Source organism: Cololabis saira, chromosome 19 (genome assembly GCF_033807715.1).
Source record: "Cololabis saira isolate AMF1-May2022 chromosome 19, fColSai1.1, whole genome shotgun sequence".
In the NCBI taxonomy this organism is placed as follows: domain Eukaryota; kingdom Metazoa; phylum Chordata; class Actinopteri; order Beloniformes; family Belonidae; genus Cololabis; species Cololabis saira.
In genome coordinates this window covers 38,160,312-38,178,065 of record NC_084605.1, presented here as the reverse complement: position 1 = coordinate 38,178,065, position 17,754 = coordinate 38,160,312, and the positions used below count along the sequence as shown (strand labels likewise).

General features: G+C 40.3%; 1 protein-coding gene across 1 annotated transcript; it reads left to right on the top strand.

Moving 5' to 3' along the window:
* Window positions 1-181: 181 nt before the first annotated feature.
* On the top strand, window positions 182-14,593 carry si:dkey-21e13.3 (uncharacterized protein LOC100150043 homolog). The gene is made up of 6 exons (XM_061708582.1): window positions 182-455; window positions 550-671; window positions 8,130-8,237; window positions 12,554-12,676; window positions 12,798-12,923; window positions 13,915-14,593. Exons 2-6 carry the CDS (start codon window positions 578-580, stop codon window positions 14,385-14,387), a joined length of 924 nt encoding a protein of 307 aa, XP_061564566.1. The 5' UTR covers window positions 182-455; window positions 550-577; the 3' UTR covers window positions 14,388-14,593.
* Window positions 14,594-17,754: the final 3,161 nt, after the last annotated feature.

The window sequence follows — 17,754 nt, the reverse complement described above, 5'->3', positions numbered from 1 at the left end:
AATAAATGGAATAAGTTCGTAGAAGTTTGCGATATCAAATAACTAAAACTGTTATCTGTTAATTTACAAGGCACAAAAACAGACTGTATCTGGATAAAGCGCCACCTAACGCCTGTGTAGAAAGCAGATGCCACATCCTCACCTGTTCATGTTGTTGCTGCTGCTTTGGCTCAGATGTTCCAGGAGCTGAAAGGCATTATGGGGGATTGTAGGCAGGTAGGAATCCCCTCAGTCAGCCAAGCGCTAATACCTCAGCGGTGCAGACACAGACACGCTGTTGGATGACGGCACAGCCTTAGTGAGGATTTGCCGTGTATTAACCCTGAGAAGGAGCTGAGCGCCAGCTGGAGAGCAAGGTGGACGTGAACCGGAGAACAAACAAACCGCCCTGCTGAAGCCAAGCAGCAAAGACGTAGAAAATGTAGTCGTACCATTTTGGCAAGGCTTAGGTTGAGGTAAGTGTCTTTTAGAGTGATCTAAAAGAAAAAAGCATTCCATAAAGCGTTGTGTACTCTGTAAGATGTCAACCTGAGAAAGTTTCACCATCAGCTGCTCGGGGACGGCGGGGCAGAGCGGAATGGGGCACCCCAACGTGCCCCCCTCCTTCAAACATGCACGGACCCACAGGAATAAACACGTATCCAGTCGCCTGCAACCCTTCACACAGAATGGTGAGTGATGTGCTGGTTATTGTAACGTCAGCTGCCACTGCAAGGCCCTAGGACATGAATATACTGCAGATAACCTGCACTCTTCATTCCCCACGTCTACTAGGACGGTTGAACCTTTCTGTGAAAAGAGTTTTATCACTGGTGCCTGCTGAGCAGCTTAATAAGATGAGTTAAAGGAGAGCTACGCTGGTTAAAAAACATCTCCTGCATGCTTTTTGTTGTTTTCCTGAATCCTTAAAGGGACACGCCGGTGTTTTGGGATGTCTCTTCCCTCAACTCTTTATTCAGCTTACTTTGGTTAAAGGTGAATTCCAGCAGTTCAGACCTCCTTTGTCACCTTGATACCTCCCACAGATCTTGAACATGCATGAGATTTTAAGCCATGTAACATGAAATGTGACTATCAGCAGCATTTATTTTTGTTAGTTTTCACTATTTTTGTTTTTTGAATGACCTTAAGTGCATTGCACTGCTTTTTTCAACTGATTTTTTCAATGGAGGTACACTTCCTTTTCTTTCAGGCTTTAAATGATTTAATGATTAAAAAAAAAAAGGGAATCGGTTCACTATCGAGATGAATTATTGACAACTGAAACTGTGGCATTTGTCCATGTGAAACTAAAAATCAAAGATTTTATGACCAAAAGCCTGATTTTTGTTTAACATATAACAGGAATATCTCTCAGAGAACCAAACAATGATCTGTCTGCATTTCCTGACTTTGGTAATTATGTGATGCACCATATTTTGCAGCTCATTCAGAGCTCATACCAACTTTTTTATTCGTGGGGAAATGGTCTATTTGTGCAACAGACATGAAAAACTCCAGGAACTCCATCTGAAAGTTAAGTGGAGGTCATTTCATTAGCTACAGTATTCAGTAAAGTGGCCAAAGCAAAACCAGACAAATGGTGCCTTGGACTTCGTAGCTTCACATATTCATGTCTTCAATTCATTAACTCATTTGAAGACAGGATTACACAATGTCACTGTCTATAACATTTACGTAAATAAGCCAGGGGACCAGTTTAGAAAAACAAAACTAAAAACTCCTGGTTTATATTTGCACTCTTCTGTTTACTTGTGCTTTAAGTACTTAATATAAAGCTGGTAATCAGTCGTATCAAACAGCAGGGAGCAGCGGCTCGCAGGCATCTGCTAAGGAATCTCCCCTCCCCAACTGTTACATGCTCAAACTAAGCTGAGATATTTAGCAAAAGTAACTTCAAATAAACAACAACCAGTCTGGGATAGAGTGGAGTTACAGAGTAGAGAAGACTGGTTCTGTGCTGGGGGCTGCTCTGACGCCTCTGGAGCACATTATGCAACAAACAAGGATGCATAAGTAGTAAAACATGGCCAATGCAAATGCTCTAAATCCGTGTTTTCCAACCCGGGTCCTGCCGGCACACTGGCCTGCATGTTTAGATGCCACCCTCCTTCAGAAGTCCGGATTCAAATGAACGGTCGTCACCAGCTTGTCCTCAAGCTCTGTACGACTCTGTAGATGACACAGCTGCTTGTGTGCTGAAGCAGGGAAACATCTAAAACATACAGGACAGTGTGCTGCCATGACCAGGGTTGGGAAACACGGCTCTTAATAATCAAACACTGAGGTGTCTGCAATCAGGCTTTTCTCAGGTACGGTCCAGCGCAGACTGCTACAGGAGATCATTCCCACCAGTATTGGAGTTGAGGGGGGATGAGGAGGGATGGCATCCCCCCCTGAAATAAAAACGGTCCAAATCATCCCCCCTGAAATAAAAACGGTCCAAATCATCCCCTCCTGAAATAAAAATGGTCCAAATCCTCCCCCCTGTAAAACTGCCATCCCTCCTTTCCATCTCTTATGTCATTTCATCAATGAATGTGGTTTTACTGCTATTTCAACATTTAGAGTCATCACCAGAAAAATAACACCAGGAAAATAACTTATTTGACAATTTTCACCTATTTCAAGTAAATTTTCACTTGAAATAAGTAGGAAAATCTGCCAGTGGGACAAGATTTATCTTCTTATTACAAGCAAAAAAATCTTGTTCCACTGGCAGATTTTTCTTCTTATTTCAAGTGAAAATCTACTTGAAACAGGTGAAAATTGTTGTTTTTTCCAGTGATGAGTCTTGTTTTAAGTGTAATGAGATTTTTTTTTACTAAAATGAGACATTTTAACTAGAAATAAGACAAATATTATTGTTAAGATTGTGAGTTTTTGCAGTGATCCATGTTACTTATCCTGTGAAGGACAGAGTCATATTGATAAGTTCAGAAAAGTGTTTTTTATTGTTGTGTTTTGATGTATTTGATGTAAGCCCAGTGGATATTTAAAGCTTACAGAAGGCTGCATTTAACTGCTGCTATGTCATTCCTGCAGTATTTCTGCAGGTGTTTTGGTCACTGCTATTATTTGTAATATATTATATTATTTGTAATCAGCACAAATTATCTGTCCCTGTATGATCAAATCCACCATCCCCCCTGATTCTTTTTTACAACTCGAGTACTGATTCCCACCAACAGCAGCAAGCTTCTGCAACAAAAATGACTTTAATATTGTCTGACTCAGTCCGGTTACATGCACGTCTAAATCAAGCTATTGGCAACAATCTAGCTAAGGATTAAACTGGAGTTTCTGAGAAATCCAAGTAAACATGCACAAGAACACAATCGATTATTGAGTGAGGTGCGTTTGACTCCGTGATGCTAGGTGGCTCCACACGCACCTTTGCATTGGCGTTCTTCCGGTTAGTTCTTTGTTGCTCCTCTTCTTCTTCTCCTACTGTGTTGATATTCTGACTTTCACTGTGTCATCACTTCCAGAAGGGGGCGTCCCGGGGCCGTCGGTAGCTCGGCTAAGCGTGGGTTGGTATACATGCTGGAATAACTGGAACTAGGACCTGTTATCTGGCACTAACGGCTGGATCTCAAGAGCTTCAGTTTGGTTGGACTGCAGCCCGGCTAAGGTGTATACAAGGCTTTTAGAAATTCAACTTTTGTTAGTGCATGTAAACATACCGACTTTCTACAGTCAAACGATAAAGTCCCTTTAATAATTAAAGTGTTGCTGAATTGAATGCAGTTGGTTTACCTATCATGTTAACATTCATAGACGGTGTTAGCCAAAGGTTGCCATTAGGGTTTATTTATTTATTTATATTTATTTATCTACCACCGGCCCATTAACTGTTGCACAAAATTTCTAAAGACATTTGCAACCATAGACATGTACGTATCCGCCCCATGGAGCTGCTACGATACGTCAACGTCGCCGCCTTATTGGATGTGGTAAGACTGCGCTGTAAACTAATAAGTAAACTACTAAGTAAATGGACTTATTTTCATAAAGCGCCTTTCTACAAAGAAATGTACGTTTTACGTCTCATTTATTCATTCACACACGCACTAATATACTTGGGAAACAGTTAGGCACCAAATATAATATATTGAATTTTCTCAGATGGCAAAAATAAGAACTTTATTGATCCCACATAGGAGTAATTCATGTTATATCAGCTATAGAGAACAAGGTAGTGCCGAAAAACAATATATATCCCCCTCACAAAAATAAGAAAAATAGGGAAATATATTTTCTCATCAACAAAGCATATTTTACATAAACATTCAACATTTTTCAAGTAACAAAATAACATATTTGAACAATTTTTCAAAATTTTTCAATTATTTTATTGTCTGAAAATGGTTCAAATGTTATTTTATTGTCCGAAAAATGGTAAATGGTGTCTGATAAATATGTTATTTTGTTATTTGAAAATTTGTTTTATTATATTATATATTATAATATAATAATATATTATATTTGGTGCCTAACTGTTTCCCAAGTATATTAGTGCGTGTGTGAATGAATAAATGAGACGTAAAACGTACATTTCTTTGTAGAAAGGCGCTTGATGAAAATAAGTCCATTTACTTTAGTTTACAGCGCAGTCTTGAACATCCAATATGGCGGCGTCGTTGACGTATCACAGCAGCGGACAGAACCACTCGATGCGGCGTCTACGTATATATGTCTATGTTTGCAACCCTAAGAAGGTTCCTACAGAGTTTAACTGGTCCACTGATGTTGATGTTTGAAATTTCCTGAGAAAGTTTCAATGTGTATGGACTGTTTTGAAATTGTGAAATAGTTAAGTGTTTTAGTTTCAAAAGTCAAAATGTTGCTGACTGCTTGTCTGGAGATAGAAATGATTCTTTAATGCTCTTATCTGGAGATAACAAGTTCATTATCTAATAATCTTGAGATTACAAAGCTTGTTTGTAGTGAAAGGTAATTATTTTGTAATTGAAAGATGGCAGCCGTGTCAGTCTTTTGCTAGTAGCAGTGTCCAAAGTTGAGCATTTCTAGGTTTTTATGTGATATTGGGCCGAAGCAGTGGCACGTTCATCTTTCTTGGTTAGTATCTTCAGGCTATATTCAAGACTAAAGACTGACCTGGAACTCATCTGTAGAAATACTGTACCAAGAAGTCGGGTTGAGCCCAGTTGAGTTCCACGTGATGCTGGTACCCTTCAAGAAAAACCCTAAATGGTGACTGAAATGACTTGAAACTGACAAAAATAATGATAAATTATAATTAAACGAACAGTGACTACTGTTGTTGAATTATGGTTCAAGAGAACCATTAAAAACAACAGAAAACGTTGACGTCGATGTTTCCCTGTTTGGGCACGCCTTGATTGAAATGACTGGATCAGTATAACCTGCATAAGTCTGTTCATGGCCCACTAGTTTGAGCCGGCTGTGTTGGAGCAGAGCAACATCTAAGTCATACAGGAAAGTGTGCATGATTGGACAGACACTGAGCTAATACACAAGTGTCTTCAGTTTGACTATTTAAAGGTTCAAAAGTCATCCCTCTGTTTGATATCATGGTGTTCACCACACTGAACACGGACCAGAGAAACCAAGGGAGAGCGATGTCTGACAAGATCAGAAGGGAAATTCTAGACAAGTATGTTAAAAGTAAAGACCAGGGGCCTCAGCTTGCATGCGCACAAAACAGGGCTTGAAAGATGCAGACACCACCTTCTACGCAAAGGTTGGGATTTTAAAAAAAAAAACTTAATGGGAAAATGTGCTTATCTTTATGCAAACTTTGATCCTAGCGCAGGAACATTTTGAAGATATGGGGAACTGGCGACGCAGAGCTGCCGTCCAATCAGAACACACAACAGTACCGACGGCCTACTTGGGACTGAGCCAGGAAATGCTAAAGTTAAGGACAGCCAAGGTTGAAATTATTCTTTAATGCCTTTATCTGGAGATTACAAGTTCACTATTTTATAAATTTGAGATTACAAAGCTTGCTTGAAGTGAAAGCTAATTGTTTTGTTATTAGAAGATGGCAGTTTTTATTTCAGGGGAGGATGATTTGGACCGTTTTTATTTCAGGGGGGGATGCCGTCCCCCCTCATCCCCCCTCAACTCCAGTACTGAGTGTAAGCTGTTATTTCTGAGTTCTGGGTGTTTTCAGGGTCTCTGACAAACTTGATCCTTCAGAAACGGTAGCCCACAAACCGAAGGGCAGTTTGCAGCTTTTGGACTCACTTGTGACTCACGTGTATCAGTGTACCCTAGAAGAGCCTGACTGCAGACACCTTATTGTTCAGTCCCTGTATTGTTTTACAACTTATTCAACATTCTTCTTTGAATAATCTGCTCCACAGGCTTTAAAGCAGCTCTCAGCACACGACCCAGCCCTCTTTATCTGTCCATTTAGTTCACAAACTAAAAATATAACTTGACTGTATTTGAGACGGGCTGTTTATTTAAAATTACTTTAGCAAAATATCAGCTTAGTTTGAGCAAGTTTGGGAGATGCCTGCGAGCCGCTGCTCCCTGCTGTTTGATGATTACCAGCTTTATCTTAAGTACTTAAAGCACAAGTAAAGAGAAGAGTGCAAATATAAACCAAGAGTTTTCTTTATTTTTTCTTGGTTTATTTATGTAAAAGCTCTAGACAGTGGTATAGTGTAATCCATACCTTGTTCTTAAATGAGAATGGCTTATAAAGACATAAGTATGTGAAGATAAAATATTTAATAAAGCACATGTGTGGTTTTTAATGCTCCAGTCGATTAGCTAATAAAATGACCCCTTTTAGACGGTGTTCCCAGAGTTTTATATGTTTGTTGTTCAACTTGACACAATTTTCCCGCAATGAGAAAAAAAAATGTCAGTAACTCTTCAAAATACGGCGCATTATCTTCCTGTGGCGGGAAGGAAATCCCCAGACACAGATGATGGTTTGGTTTTCAGAGGAGACGGTTCTCTCAGCGATGCTCCTGTTACCTGCTAAATGTTTACCGTGTTCCCTCAATATACAGATCTGATTAATGTATTGTTCAGTTTTAAACCCTGAATTGATGCATAAGCGGGACCACTGTTGGGATGACGTTCATGTGTTGGGCACTGTGTTTGACTCGAAATTGAAATTCAATGAAAACACTGACGGCATTGTAAAGCGAGCAAACCAAAGGATCCATCTGCTGAGGAAATTCAACTCTTTTGGTATCAGCAGAAACGTCTTGTGTACCTTTTATCAAACTTTTATTGAGAGTCTTTTAACATTTTCTTTTACATGTTGGTTTGGTGGTCGATCTATGAAAGACAAGAAGTGTCTGAATGACATTATCAGAGTTTGCTCTAAAATGACTGGAGTCCAGCTTAAAGACCTCTGCTCTCTCTGGAAAGCACGGGTGGTGCAGAAAGCAGACAGGAAACTATCCCACCCTGATCCTACTAATGGGACCAAAATACTACTGATGGTACCAAGATACTACCAAAATACTATCCCACCCTGATCCTGCTCTAGCCAGTCTCTTTGTAACTCTGCCCTCAGGTCGGCGGGATTATGTGCCAGTGCGGAAAACAAACCGCTATGCAAATTAACAACAGCAGACATCCACGTAGGCAGGTGGAAGCAGCAATGGGATGACCGGGGATGGGGGGGGGGGGACCGGGACCGCAGGCTAGAACGCAGCTCCCGAGGCTCAAAAAAGGGGGGCCAGCACAAGAAAATACAGGAACGATGGACAAAAACGATAGCTATGAGATATTTATAATAAATAAAAATGGAGAAGAGAGGAAGGAAAAGGAGAGGAGAAGAAGGGTGAGAGCCACCGCCCAGCGGATCATGTCGGTCCCCCCTGCAGCATAAGCCTATAGCAGCATATCTACCACCAAGCTATATTTGAGACTAACTATTAGAGTCTTGTTCTATAGCTGCAACTATGACTACTGACTCTAACACACTGATCATGGATATTGGCTGTTTGGTGTATTGTGTTTTGTTGCTATGGACAGGCCGACTGTAGAAATGAATTTCCCTTTGGGACTAATAAAGTATTCTGAATCTGAATGTTTTCTTTGCTTTAAGAAAAATGACAACAACAAAAAACGCTAAGCAAACATACTTTCTCCCCCGTGTGTCTCCACAGATAACTTGAACAATGCGCTGGGTGCGATCAGAGTCCTGGGTGTGGAGCTGATTGAAGATGAACTGAAACCCCACCTGAACACCGTGCTGAGCAACATAAAAGAGAAGAGTGAGTTCATCTAGCTGCACTGAACACTTAAATATCTCCTCTGAGAGGAGTTTAGTTTAGGTCATTCTCTTCCTCAAGCATCAGCTTTCCACAGAAGGCTGCATTTAAAGAAAATACCACAGCTTTGTGCAGATGAGCTGGTTTTTTCCTTCAAACATGTCTTTCATTTGATGACATTAGAATCACAAGCAGACAGCTCTGAGGTTTCCCTTCACAAATGTTTGTTTACAAGTCTATATACACCATATCATAACCAGAGCTGGTAGAGTAGCCAAAGATTGTACTCAAGTAAAAGTACTGTTACTTCAGAATAATATGACTCAAGTAGAAGTTATAAGTATTCATCCAAATAATTACTAGAGTAAAAGTAAAAAAGTACTTGGTGAAAAAACTACTCAAGTACTGAGTAACTGTTGAGTAACGTCTGATTTATTTTTTTAACACAACCATTCAGACAGACAAAAGTACAAAATAATCATCTTCAGCCCAATTAAATCAATAAAGTAAATTAAAATTAATAAAAAATAGCTTAAATTAAAATAATCTTAAAGTAAATTCAAGTACTTTAATAAATAATAAAATAATAACAGAATAAAAAAATAAATTAAGCACAAGTAGCACAAAATTTCCAGCCTTTGTACTTTTCTTTTTTAACCAGCAGAACTAGAACAAACATGAACTCATAGAAACTCTGTGTGTGTTTGAGTCTGTGTAAATGTGACAAAACATGCAAAAACAAACATTTTTCCCAAAGAATCACCCAGTGATGTCATGAGATTGACGCGTACGCGGATAAAAGGGATAAAAGAAAAGTAACAGCTCAACGTAGCCTAATGTAGCGGAGGAAGAGGAACAGTTTCTTCTTCACAAATCTACTCAAGTAAAAGTAAAAAGTACAGTGATTCAAAACTACTCCTAAAAGTACAACATTTCCCAAAACGTACTCAAGTAAATGTAACGGAGTAAATGTAACTCGTTACTACCTCCTCTGATCATAACCCTGAACATAAGTCGGGGTGGAAATCCTGCAAAGAGATCAGTTGAGATCAGATTTTCCCAGAAAGTCTTGGGCTGGCATTAAGCTGTATTTGTGTCTCCCAGCGTGAGAGCAGCAGGGCTGCAGGCAAGGAAAGGCCACACACAGAGAGCTGCAGCACACTTAAGAGTCACTGGCTAATTGATTAATTTATGTTCTATAGTTCATCCTTTTCACGTCCACTGGTGGCTGGACTCTATTAAAGCAAGACTCAGTTCAAGTCGGTCCCGCTCAAAGATGAAAGGAATACAGCAGCAGCAGCGGCTGCTTGGCCACGCCGGCCACGCTCTCTCATCTTTTAAGTCCACCGCTTGACCTTGGCCTCCAGGAATGATTTTTTTTTTTTTTTTTAAACAATATCTTTTATTGTTTTTCTTTTTTAACATAACACAACAAACAGAAAAGCAACGCTACATGAGACCAGTGACATTAAAATAAGGAAAAAAAAAAAACACCAACGAAAAAACAACAAACAAAGACACTACTCTCCTCCAGCTTCTTCCATTAGATCAGGGGTCGGCAACCCAAACTGTTTTAGAGCCATATTGGACCAAAAACACAAAAAACAAATATGTCTGGAGCCGCAAAAAATGAAAAGTCTTGTATAAACCTTAGAATGAAGGCAAATGGCGAAAGGCGAAATGTGGAGAAAAAAGTCAAAATGTCGATAAAAAAGTCGAAATGTTGAAGTACAATCTCTAGAAAAAAGTGGAAATGTTGAGAAAAAAGTCGAAATGTCGAGAAAAAAGTCAAAATTTTGAAATGTCGAGATTAAAAAGGAAAAGAAAAAGGAAGAAAAAAAGAGAAAAAAAAGGAAAAAAAGAAGAAGAAAAGAAAAAAAAGAAGAAAAAGAGAAAAAAAGAGAAAAAAAAGAGAAGGAAAAAAGGAAAAAAAAGGTCAAACTTTTTTGAAAAAGCTCCAGGAGCCACTAGAGCCAGAGCCGCATGCGGCTCTGGAGCCGCGGGTTGCCGACCCCTGCATTAGATGATTTAGGTTCTCATTTTTCATATAGTCAATAAAACAACCCCAAACTTCCTCGAAGATTTCCTGTTTGTCCTTGATGAAGTATGTTATCCTTTCCACCGGTAAGCACAGTGACATCTCCTGGAACCATTTCTTGTTGCTTGGTTTGTGTGGACTCTTCCCAGACATAGCAATAACCCTCTTGGCTAATAGTAAACTAATATCAATAAACCTCCGCTCACTTCGCCTGTACGCGTGTCCATCTGGATAGAGTCCCAGCAGGAAGAGTTTGGGTTCTGGTACAATGGAGATATCCAGTATTTTCTGAATTTCCTGTCCCACCTCCCTCCAAAACTCCATTAATCTGGGGCATGACCAGAGACAGTGGAACACAGTGCCCTTTTCTGCAGCACATCTATAGCACAAATCAGGTATATCTCCGTTAAACTTATACATTTTTTCTGGAGTAATATATGTTCTCATAAGCCAGTTATACTGGAGTCATTTGAAACGGGTAAACGGGTTTGTGACTGGGCTTTCAAGCACGCTTTAGTCCAAAGTTCCTCTGTCAGGACATCTCCCAAGTCTAGTTTCCAGGCATTCATTTTATATTCAGAAGACTCTGGTGAAAAGGACATTATTAAATCATAAAAAAAAGAAATAAGCCCCTTACCATATGGGTTCTTGACCAGGGCGTTCTTTAGTGTGGACAGAGGAGGGGCCAGCTCAGACCCATCCCCATTAACCCTAATAAAGATCCTCAATTGCAGAAATGTGAAAAAATGAGTGCGAGGGATATCATACTTACTAGCATATTTCCACTGACACAATCAAATAAATCTCCTACGCATCTCACCCCTTGTTAAACCAAGATTAAAATCCAGGAATGATTTAGTACGCTCGGTTAATTTGTCAATTTGTCAAAATGTTTGTGTAATTGTTGTTCCTCATTTAGTAAGTTTGTATTGTCCATTACCTTCTGGTACTGTAGTACTACCATCACTGATGTGTATGAATGTACTATATGTATGTACTATATGTCTATGTCCATTACCTTCTGGTATTGTTGTCCTTACCATTGCTGGTATTTATTATAAATATAAGTTAACGGTTAACTGTCACCCATGGTCAGAGGTGGGTAGAGTAGCCAAAAACTGTACTCAAGTAAAAGTACTGTTACTTCAGAATAATATGACTCAAGTAGAAGTAAAAAGTATTCATCCAAATAATTACTAGAGTAAAAGTAAAAAAGTACTTGGTGAAAAAACTACTCAAGTACTGAGTAACTGTTGAGTAATGTCTGATTTATTTTTTTAACACAACCATTCAAACAGACAAAAGTACAAAATAATCATCTTCAGGCAAATTAAATCAATAAAATAATAAAATGAATAAAAAATAGCTTCAATTAAAATAATCTGAAAGTAAATTCAAGTACTTTAATAAATAATAAAATGAATAAAAGAATAACAGAATAAAGAAATAAATTAAGCACAAGTAGAACAAAATGTCCAGCCTTTGTACTTTTCTTTTTTAACCAGAACTAGAACAAACATGAACTCATAGAAACTCTGTGTGTGTTTGAGTCTGTGTAAATGTGACAAAACATGCAAAAACTAACATTTTTCCCAAAGAATCACCCAGTGATGTCATGAGATTGACGCGTACGTGGATAAAAGGGATAAAAGAAAAGTAACAGCTCAACGTAGCCTAATGTAGCGGAGTAAGAGGAACAGTTTCTTCTTCACAAATCTACTCAAGTAAAAGTAAAAAGTACAGTGATTCAAAACTACTCCTAAAAGTACAACATTTCCCAAAACTTACTCAAGTAAATGTAACAGAGTAAATGTAACTCGTTACTACCACCTCTGGCCATGGTTACAATATATATGGTTCCTGGATTTGCACGCATTGTGGTTGTGAAATACATCTGCATTTCACAACCACAATGTGTGTACATTTAGGTGAGGTGAACTGTAGAATAATTTTTATTATAATTTGATATAAGTCTTTTGTCCATTGTTTTGGTTTAAATGTTGAGACAGGAGGAAGCCTTAAAAAAATCTGTCAAGTTATTGATGAGAAACAGGGGTGGGATTAAATAAGTTTTCTTCTTCCCACTCCCTTTCGAGTGTTAACGAATTAATTTGTATTTTGAACCTGCACCTGATAAACCTGATAAAGGTATTTGTTTAATTTTCTGTTGCACGCAGGTCACTTATGTTATGTTGTATTGCTCAAAATAAAATATGAATTGAATTGAATTTGTCGTGATGGTGAATGTCATGTTTTTATATGCAATCCCGTTTGTGTCCAGAGAAAGGCGCTGCTGAGCAGGTGGTGATCAGCGGCATCCTGCCCATCCTGGCCCTTTCTCTGAGGAGCCGGGGGCCTCTGGCTCTGCTGACCGCCAGGCTGGTGGCCGAGCTGGCCAAGGAGTGTAGGTTATTACCCATGAGTCCACACAAGATCAGCGCTGCAACCTGAAGACTTAGCTGTTCATAGTTCACTGGCTTTTAGTTATAATTTAAAGTCCCTTTCTTGTGGTTGCTTGTGTCCAGCTGTGGTCCGTAAAGGTTTCCCTGACGCCGGCCTGGTCCCGGCTCTGCTGTCCGTGCTGACCAGCACCAACGAGGAGCTGCTGGTTCTCGCTGCACGAGCCATCTCTCGCATGTCCTACGAGAGCTGTAAGTCTGCTCAAATACACAAGCTTCTCTTTTCATGCTGTAATTAGTTTCATTCTATTAAATGATAAAAGCATGCAGCTATAAATGAGGAAAAAAAGAGACGATTCTTTTAAATTGAATCATTTTCATCAGAGCATTTTGGGGGAAAAAGCCAAACCTTTACAAGACTTGGCTTAGAAATGGTCCTGGTCCTGGTGCATCATGGGTAGGTTTAATCTGACCCCCTGCTCCTCCTGGTGCATCATGGGTAGGTTTAATCTGACCCCCTGCTCCTCCTGGTGCATCATGGGTAGCTTTAATCTGACCCCCTGCTCCTCCTGGTGCATCATGGGTAGCTTTAATCTGACCCCCTGCTCCTCCTGGTGCATCATGGGTAGGTTTAATCTGACCCCCTGCCTCCCTGATGCCCCGGTCTCACCTCGCCCCTCATTGCAATATATAAATCACCAATTCTAATTCTAATAATTATTCCTGGCATGATCATAATATATTATTCATAGTGTATTATTATATTAAGTTATGAAATCTCATGGGATGTTAAACTATAGTATTATTATATTGTTATATATTATAGTATGGTGATATCATTTTGTTATATGTTATAATATTATAAAAATTATTATGTTATATTAGGATATTACTATATTATTATGCTATTATAGTATTACATATATTTATATTATATCGTGCTACATCACTCTATATGATAATTATTTATTTATTTATTTACTCTCAAACTAATATTCTTAATTTATTTATCTACTTTCATCATATTATTTACACACACACACACACACACACACACACACACACACACACCTAGATACTTATTGTAACTGATGTCGTCTTTTGTCTCTGTTTGTACTGTATGTTAATAAAAAAAGAAATGTTAATTGGTTGAATTTGTTTTGTTCCAGCAAGAAGGTCAGCAGTGAGAATGTAATGTTAATAATTCAAATAAAACTGATCAAATCTGTCTTGTTCTCTTCAGCCAGGCTGCAGGAGCTTCTGCTCCGCCGAGGAGCGGTGCCTCGTCTGGTGGCCATCCTGCTGCGTTTCCCGGCCCAGGAGGCCCTGGAGGAGGCGTGTCTGCAGGCCCTGTGCAACCTGAGCGGCATGGGCGTGGCCGAGGAGGCCGGCATGGTGTGGGAGCGCGGGGCCACCGTGAGGCCCGGGGAGTCCCTGTTCCACGGCGTCTCCCCCCACACCTGCGGCTTCGCCTCGGCGGTGACGCTGGTGCGCGTGTCCCAGTGGGGGCCGGGCCAGGTGGTCGTCAGCATCGAGGACTTCCAGCGCTGCTCCTCCTCCTTCTGGAACCTCCACGGGAACAAACGCGCCTCCGGCTGGTTCCCCTCCTTACATCTGGGCAGCTGTGCAAATGTGTTCAAGGTAGTTAGGTTTTCCACCAGGAACATTCCTCGGAAGAAGAGCTTGAAGACTCGCGTGTTCCACACTTTCCTATGACACCTTGTGAACATGACTGAACATGACGGGCTACGACACCTATGATGGTGTACGGTCCATTTTACCCCGGAAGTCCCACATCAGACCCGGCGTCAGCATCATGGGGTTTGTTCACCGAACAGATCAGGGGCCGGATTCACCAATATGTTCTTAAGAACGATCTTAAGAAATGTCTTAAGATCTAAAATTAAGAAGTTCATAAGAAAGTTCTTCAAGTGCAATTCCTCAATATTTTCTTAAGAACCGTCTTAAGAACTGTCATTTTTACAAATTTCTTATTTTTCCTACTTAAGAACTTCTTAAAATATATAATTGCATTTAGGGCTGGGCGATTATACTATCTCGATTTGTGATCGCGATCAAATTAAGCTCGATCACGGTGATCAGCTGTGGGTCTACTTTCTCGATCACGTGCAAAACATGCTGCAGCAAAGTGCACGACAACCAATCACAACCCGCTTTCCTGGCACCGCGCTGTCTGTTAAGTCAACTCCAATTTTCTCCAACTGGACAACAAGGACAACAACTCAGCTTCTTTCCAACCTCTTCCAACTTTATTTTTCCAACTTTTCAAATCAATTTGTTGGTCTTTGTTGGGGGTCTTCGAATAGTAGCGTAGTTAGGTTGTTAACCTTAAAAACAAGGAAACATATGATTAACAACATTGTCAAAATAAACAATAATTTTTTAAACAAAAAAGTCCTGTTTCAGTAGTTATATTTTTAAACATTTCTAAACAAATAATGTCTCTTAAATAAACAATTTGGTTTTAAACAAAGTATTTTTAAACAAACCCTTTAGCAATTATTTTAGAGTATTTAAGTATTTAAACAAATGTCATTTTGAACAAACTAACTGTTTTAAACAATTACATTTTAAATGGTCAAATTAAATTACAATAAACCATCTTTTAATTAAAGTTCCTTCAAACACATTAAACAAAGTGTCCTTTAAACAATAATTTTAAATAAGTTTTAACACTAAAGTTTTTTAAACAAAGGCATTTCTTTAAATTACTTTTACTATGAAAGGTAGACACTTTTAAATTAAAAGTCATAATAATCATTTACCAAAGTCAGTTTTAAATTATTAACCATATTTTAAATTAAAGCCATTCTATCCAAAATCATCATTAATTAAATTCAGTTGAAATTAAAGTTAATTAAAGTATTAACTTCAACTATTTAACCAATATATAAATTAAAGTCAGCATTTTAATCACATTATTTTATAAATTATAAAGTAATAATGTCAAGCAGCATTAAAGCCAACGTGCTGAAATGTAACTTTGACTAAGTTCTCTAACAATAATAATAATTCAAATTAAAGTATACTATGTTATACTACCAATACATTCAGCCACAGAGGAAGATTTAAAACAGACTAAACAAAGCAGCATTAACCGACCATTAGAGCCTTGGAGAAGAATTCCAGGAGTAGACTTGCTTGCTTGTCGTTTGGTGTGTGTCTGCATGCTCATGGCAGCAGCTTTCTCAGGTGTTCCAGGTTGGCCAAACGAGCTCCCAGCAGCCACCTTGCTGCTGGTGCATTGTGGGAGTTGTAGTCTTCTGGGTGATTGTCCTGTTCAATATGGAGATCTTTGCTCTCCTGGGTTAGGACTCAACACCTCCCACTTGAGCTCTTGGGTTCCACACAGAGAGGTCACTCAAGTCCTTCACGTTTCTGTTCTCCAATAGGAAGTAGGATGACCAGTCGCCTGACATCTCTATGCAGAATTGTGGCCGGGATTTTTGTTTTGTCACTTGTTTTCTTAGGCTTGTCTTTGCCGTTTGCTTTTGTGAGGGGAACAGGATAGCTGGGAAAGGTCCTCACGAGCACATCCCTTACGACGCCTTTGCCGTCAGTATTGACACTGACCACTCTTGCCAGCTTGTACTGTCCTCTCAGTGCAGTGAATCTTTGATAGGCCAGCAGGAATCCTTCCGACGACTGGTCACTCACCACTTTGGTATGTATGGCTCGGGAAGCCATGCAGCAGAAGACAATGCCCCATACTTTTAGTCTGGTCCTCTTCTTGACCTCATCCTTCACTTCATAGGGGCCGGACAGGTCCATGGTGGTGAATTCAAAGGGTGCGGCTGGGCCCATCCGCTCTGGAGGTAGGTCAGCCATGATTTGTTGGCACTTCTTCATGTTGTTCTTCCTACAGACAGTACAGCTGTCAACCACTCTCTTGGCAAGTCTCCGGCCTTTTATCACCCACGCTCTCTTCCTCATCCGAAGAAGGGTTCCTGCTACACCTTCATGGTTTGCTTTGTGGGATTCTTCAGCCAGCAATGTAGACACCCAGGATTCGAATGGTAGAACTGGCACTGCTGTCTTATCTTCACTGAACATCTGGATTCTGCCACCACATACTAGGAGTCCAGAGTTCACATCTTTGTATACTGCCAATCTGCTTAGAGTCGTCTCTGGGAAGGCTATAGCTTCTTGGGCAGCGAGGAAGAGGTCTTCACGGGCTTCGTTCAGCTCTTCTCCAGTCAGTCCAGCTTGATTGGCCTCCCACTTTGACTGTCCTGGTGCCTGTCTCATCCGTTTTAGCCACAGCTTGACAGCTCTGCAAACCCAGGCAATGACTCTCACCAGTTTGGACAGGTTGCTGAATCTTTGTATGTCCACAAGTACTTTCACCCAGCTAGTGGGTTTCTTCTGGGGAAGAGTTGGTTTCACCTGTTGAACATCCGAGATGGATCGGTTATCCGGGGTGACTGGCGGGTTTTGCCGATCAAGCTTGGCTTGAGCCCTTGTTATGGCAGCTGAAAATGCTTTCCTTTGGAGGTTGTTCACGCTCTCTCTGGCGTGGGCAGCTACTTCTCCAGCTGACTTAATGGGCCACTCCTCCACCGGCCACTTCAGGAATTCTGGTCCATTTTGCCAGGTGGAATTCTCTTTTAGATCTTCTGGAGTGCCTCCTCTTGTGATGATGTCAGCTATATTAAGGTCGCCACAGATCCACCACCAGTCTTGCACCGGACCGCTTTTCTGGAGTTCACCCACTCTGTTGGCAAAGAAGGTCTGGTACCCATAACTGTCTCTCTGGATCGCCCCGAGGACCGTTTGGCTGTCCAGCAGATGGAACCATCTCTCGATCTTCATTCGAGCATGTTTCTCCACATACTTTCTGATCCTTGCGGCGAAGACTGCGCCGCAGATCTCAGCTTTAACAGCATCTCCCTTTTGATCCAGGGGTGTCAGCTTGGCTTTGGCTTCCACGAACCGGACCTCAATACCATGACTTGTCTCCCACCTTAAGTACATCACTGCTCCAAAGGTTTTGTCGCTTCCATCAGAGAATGTGATGCCCCAAGGGTTTCCTTTCCAGTCAGCAGGTGTGAGGCTTCTGTGG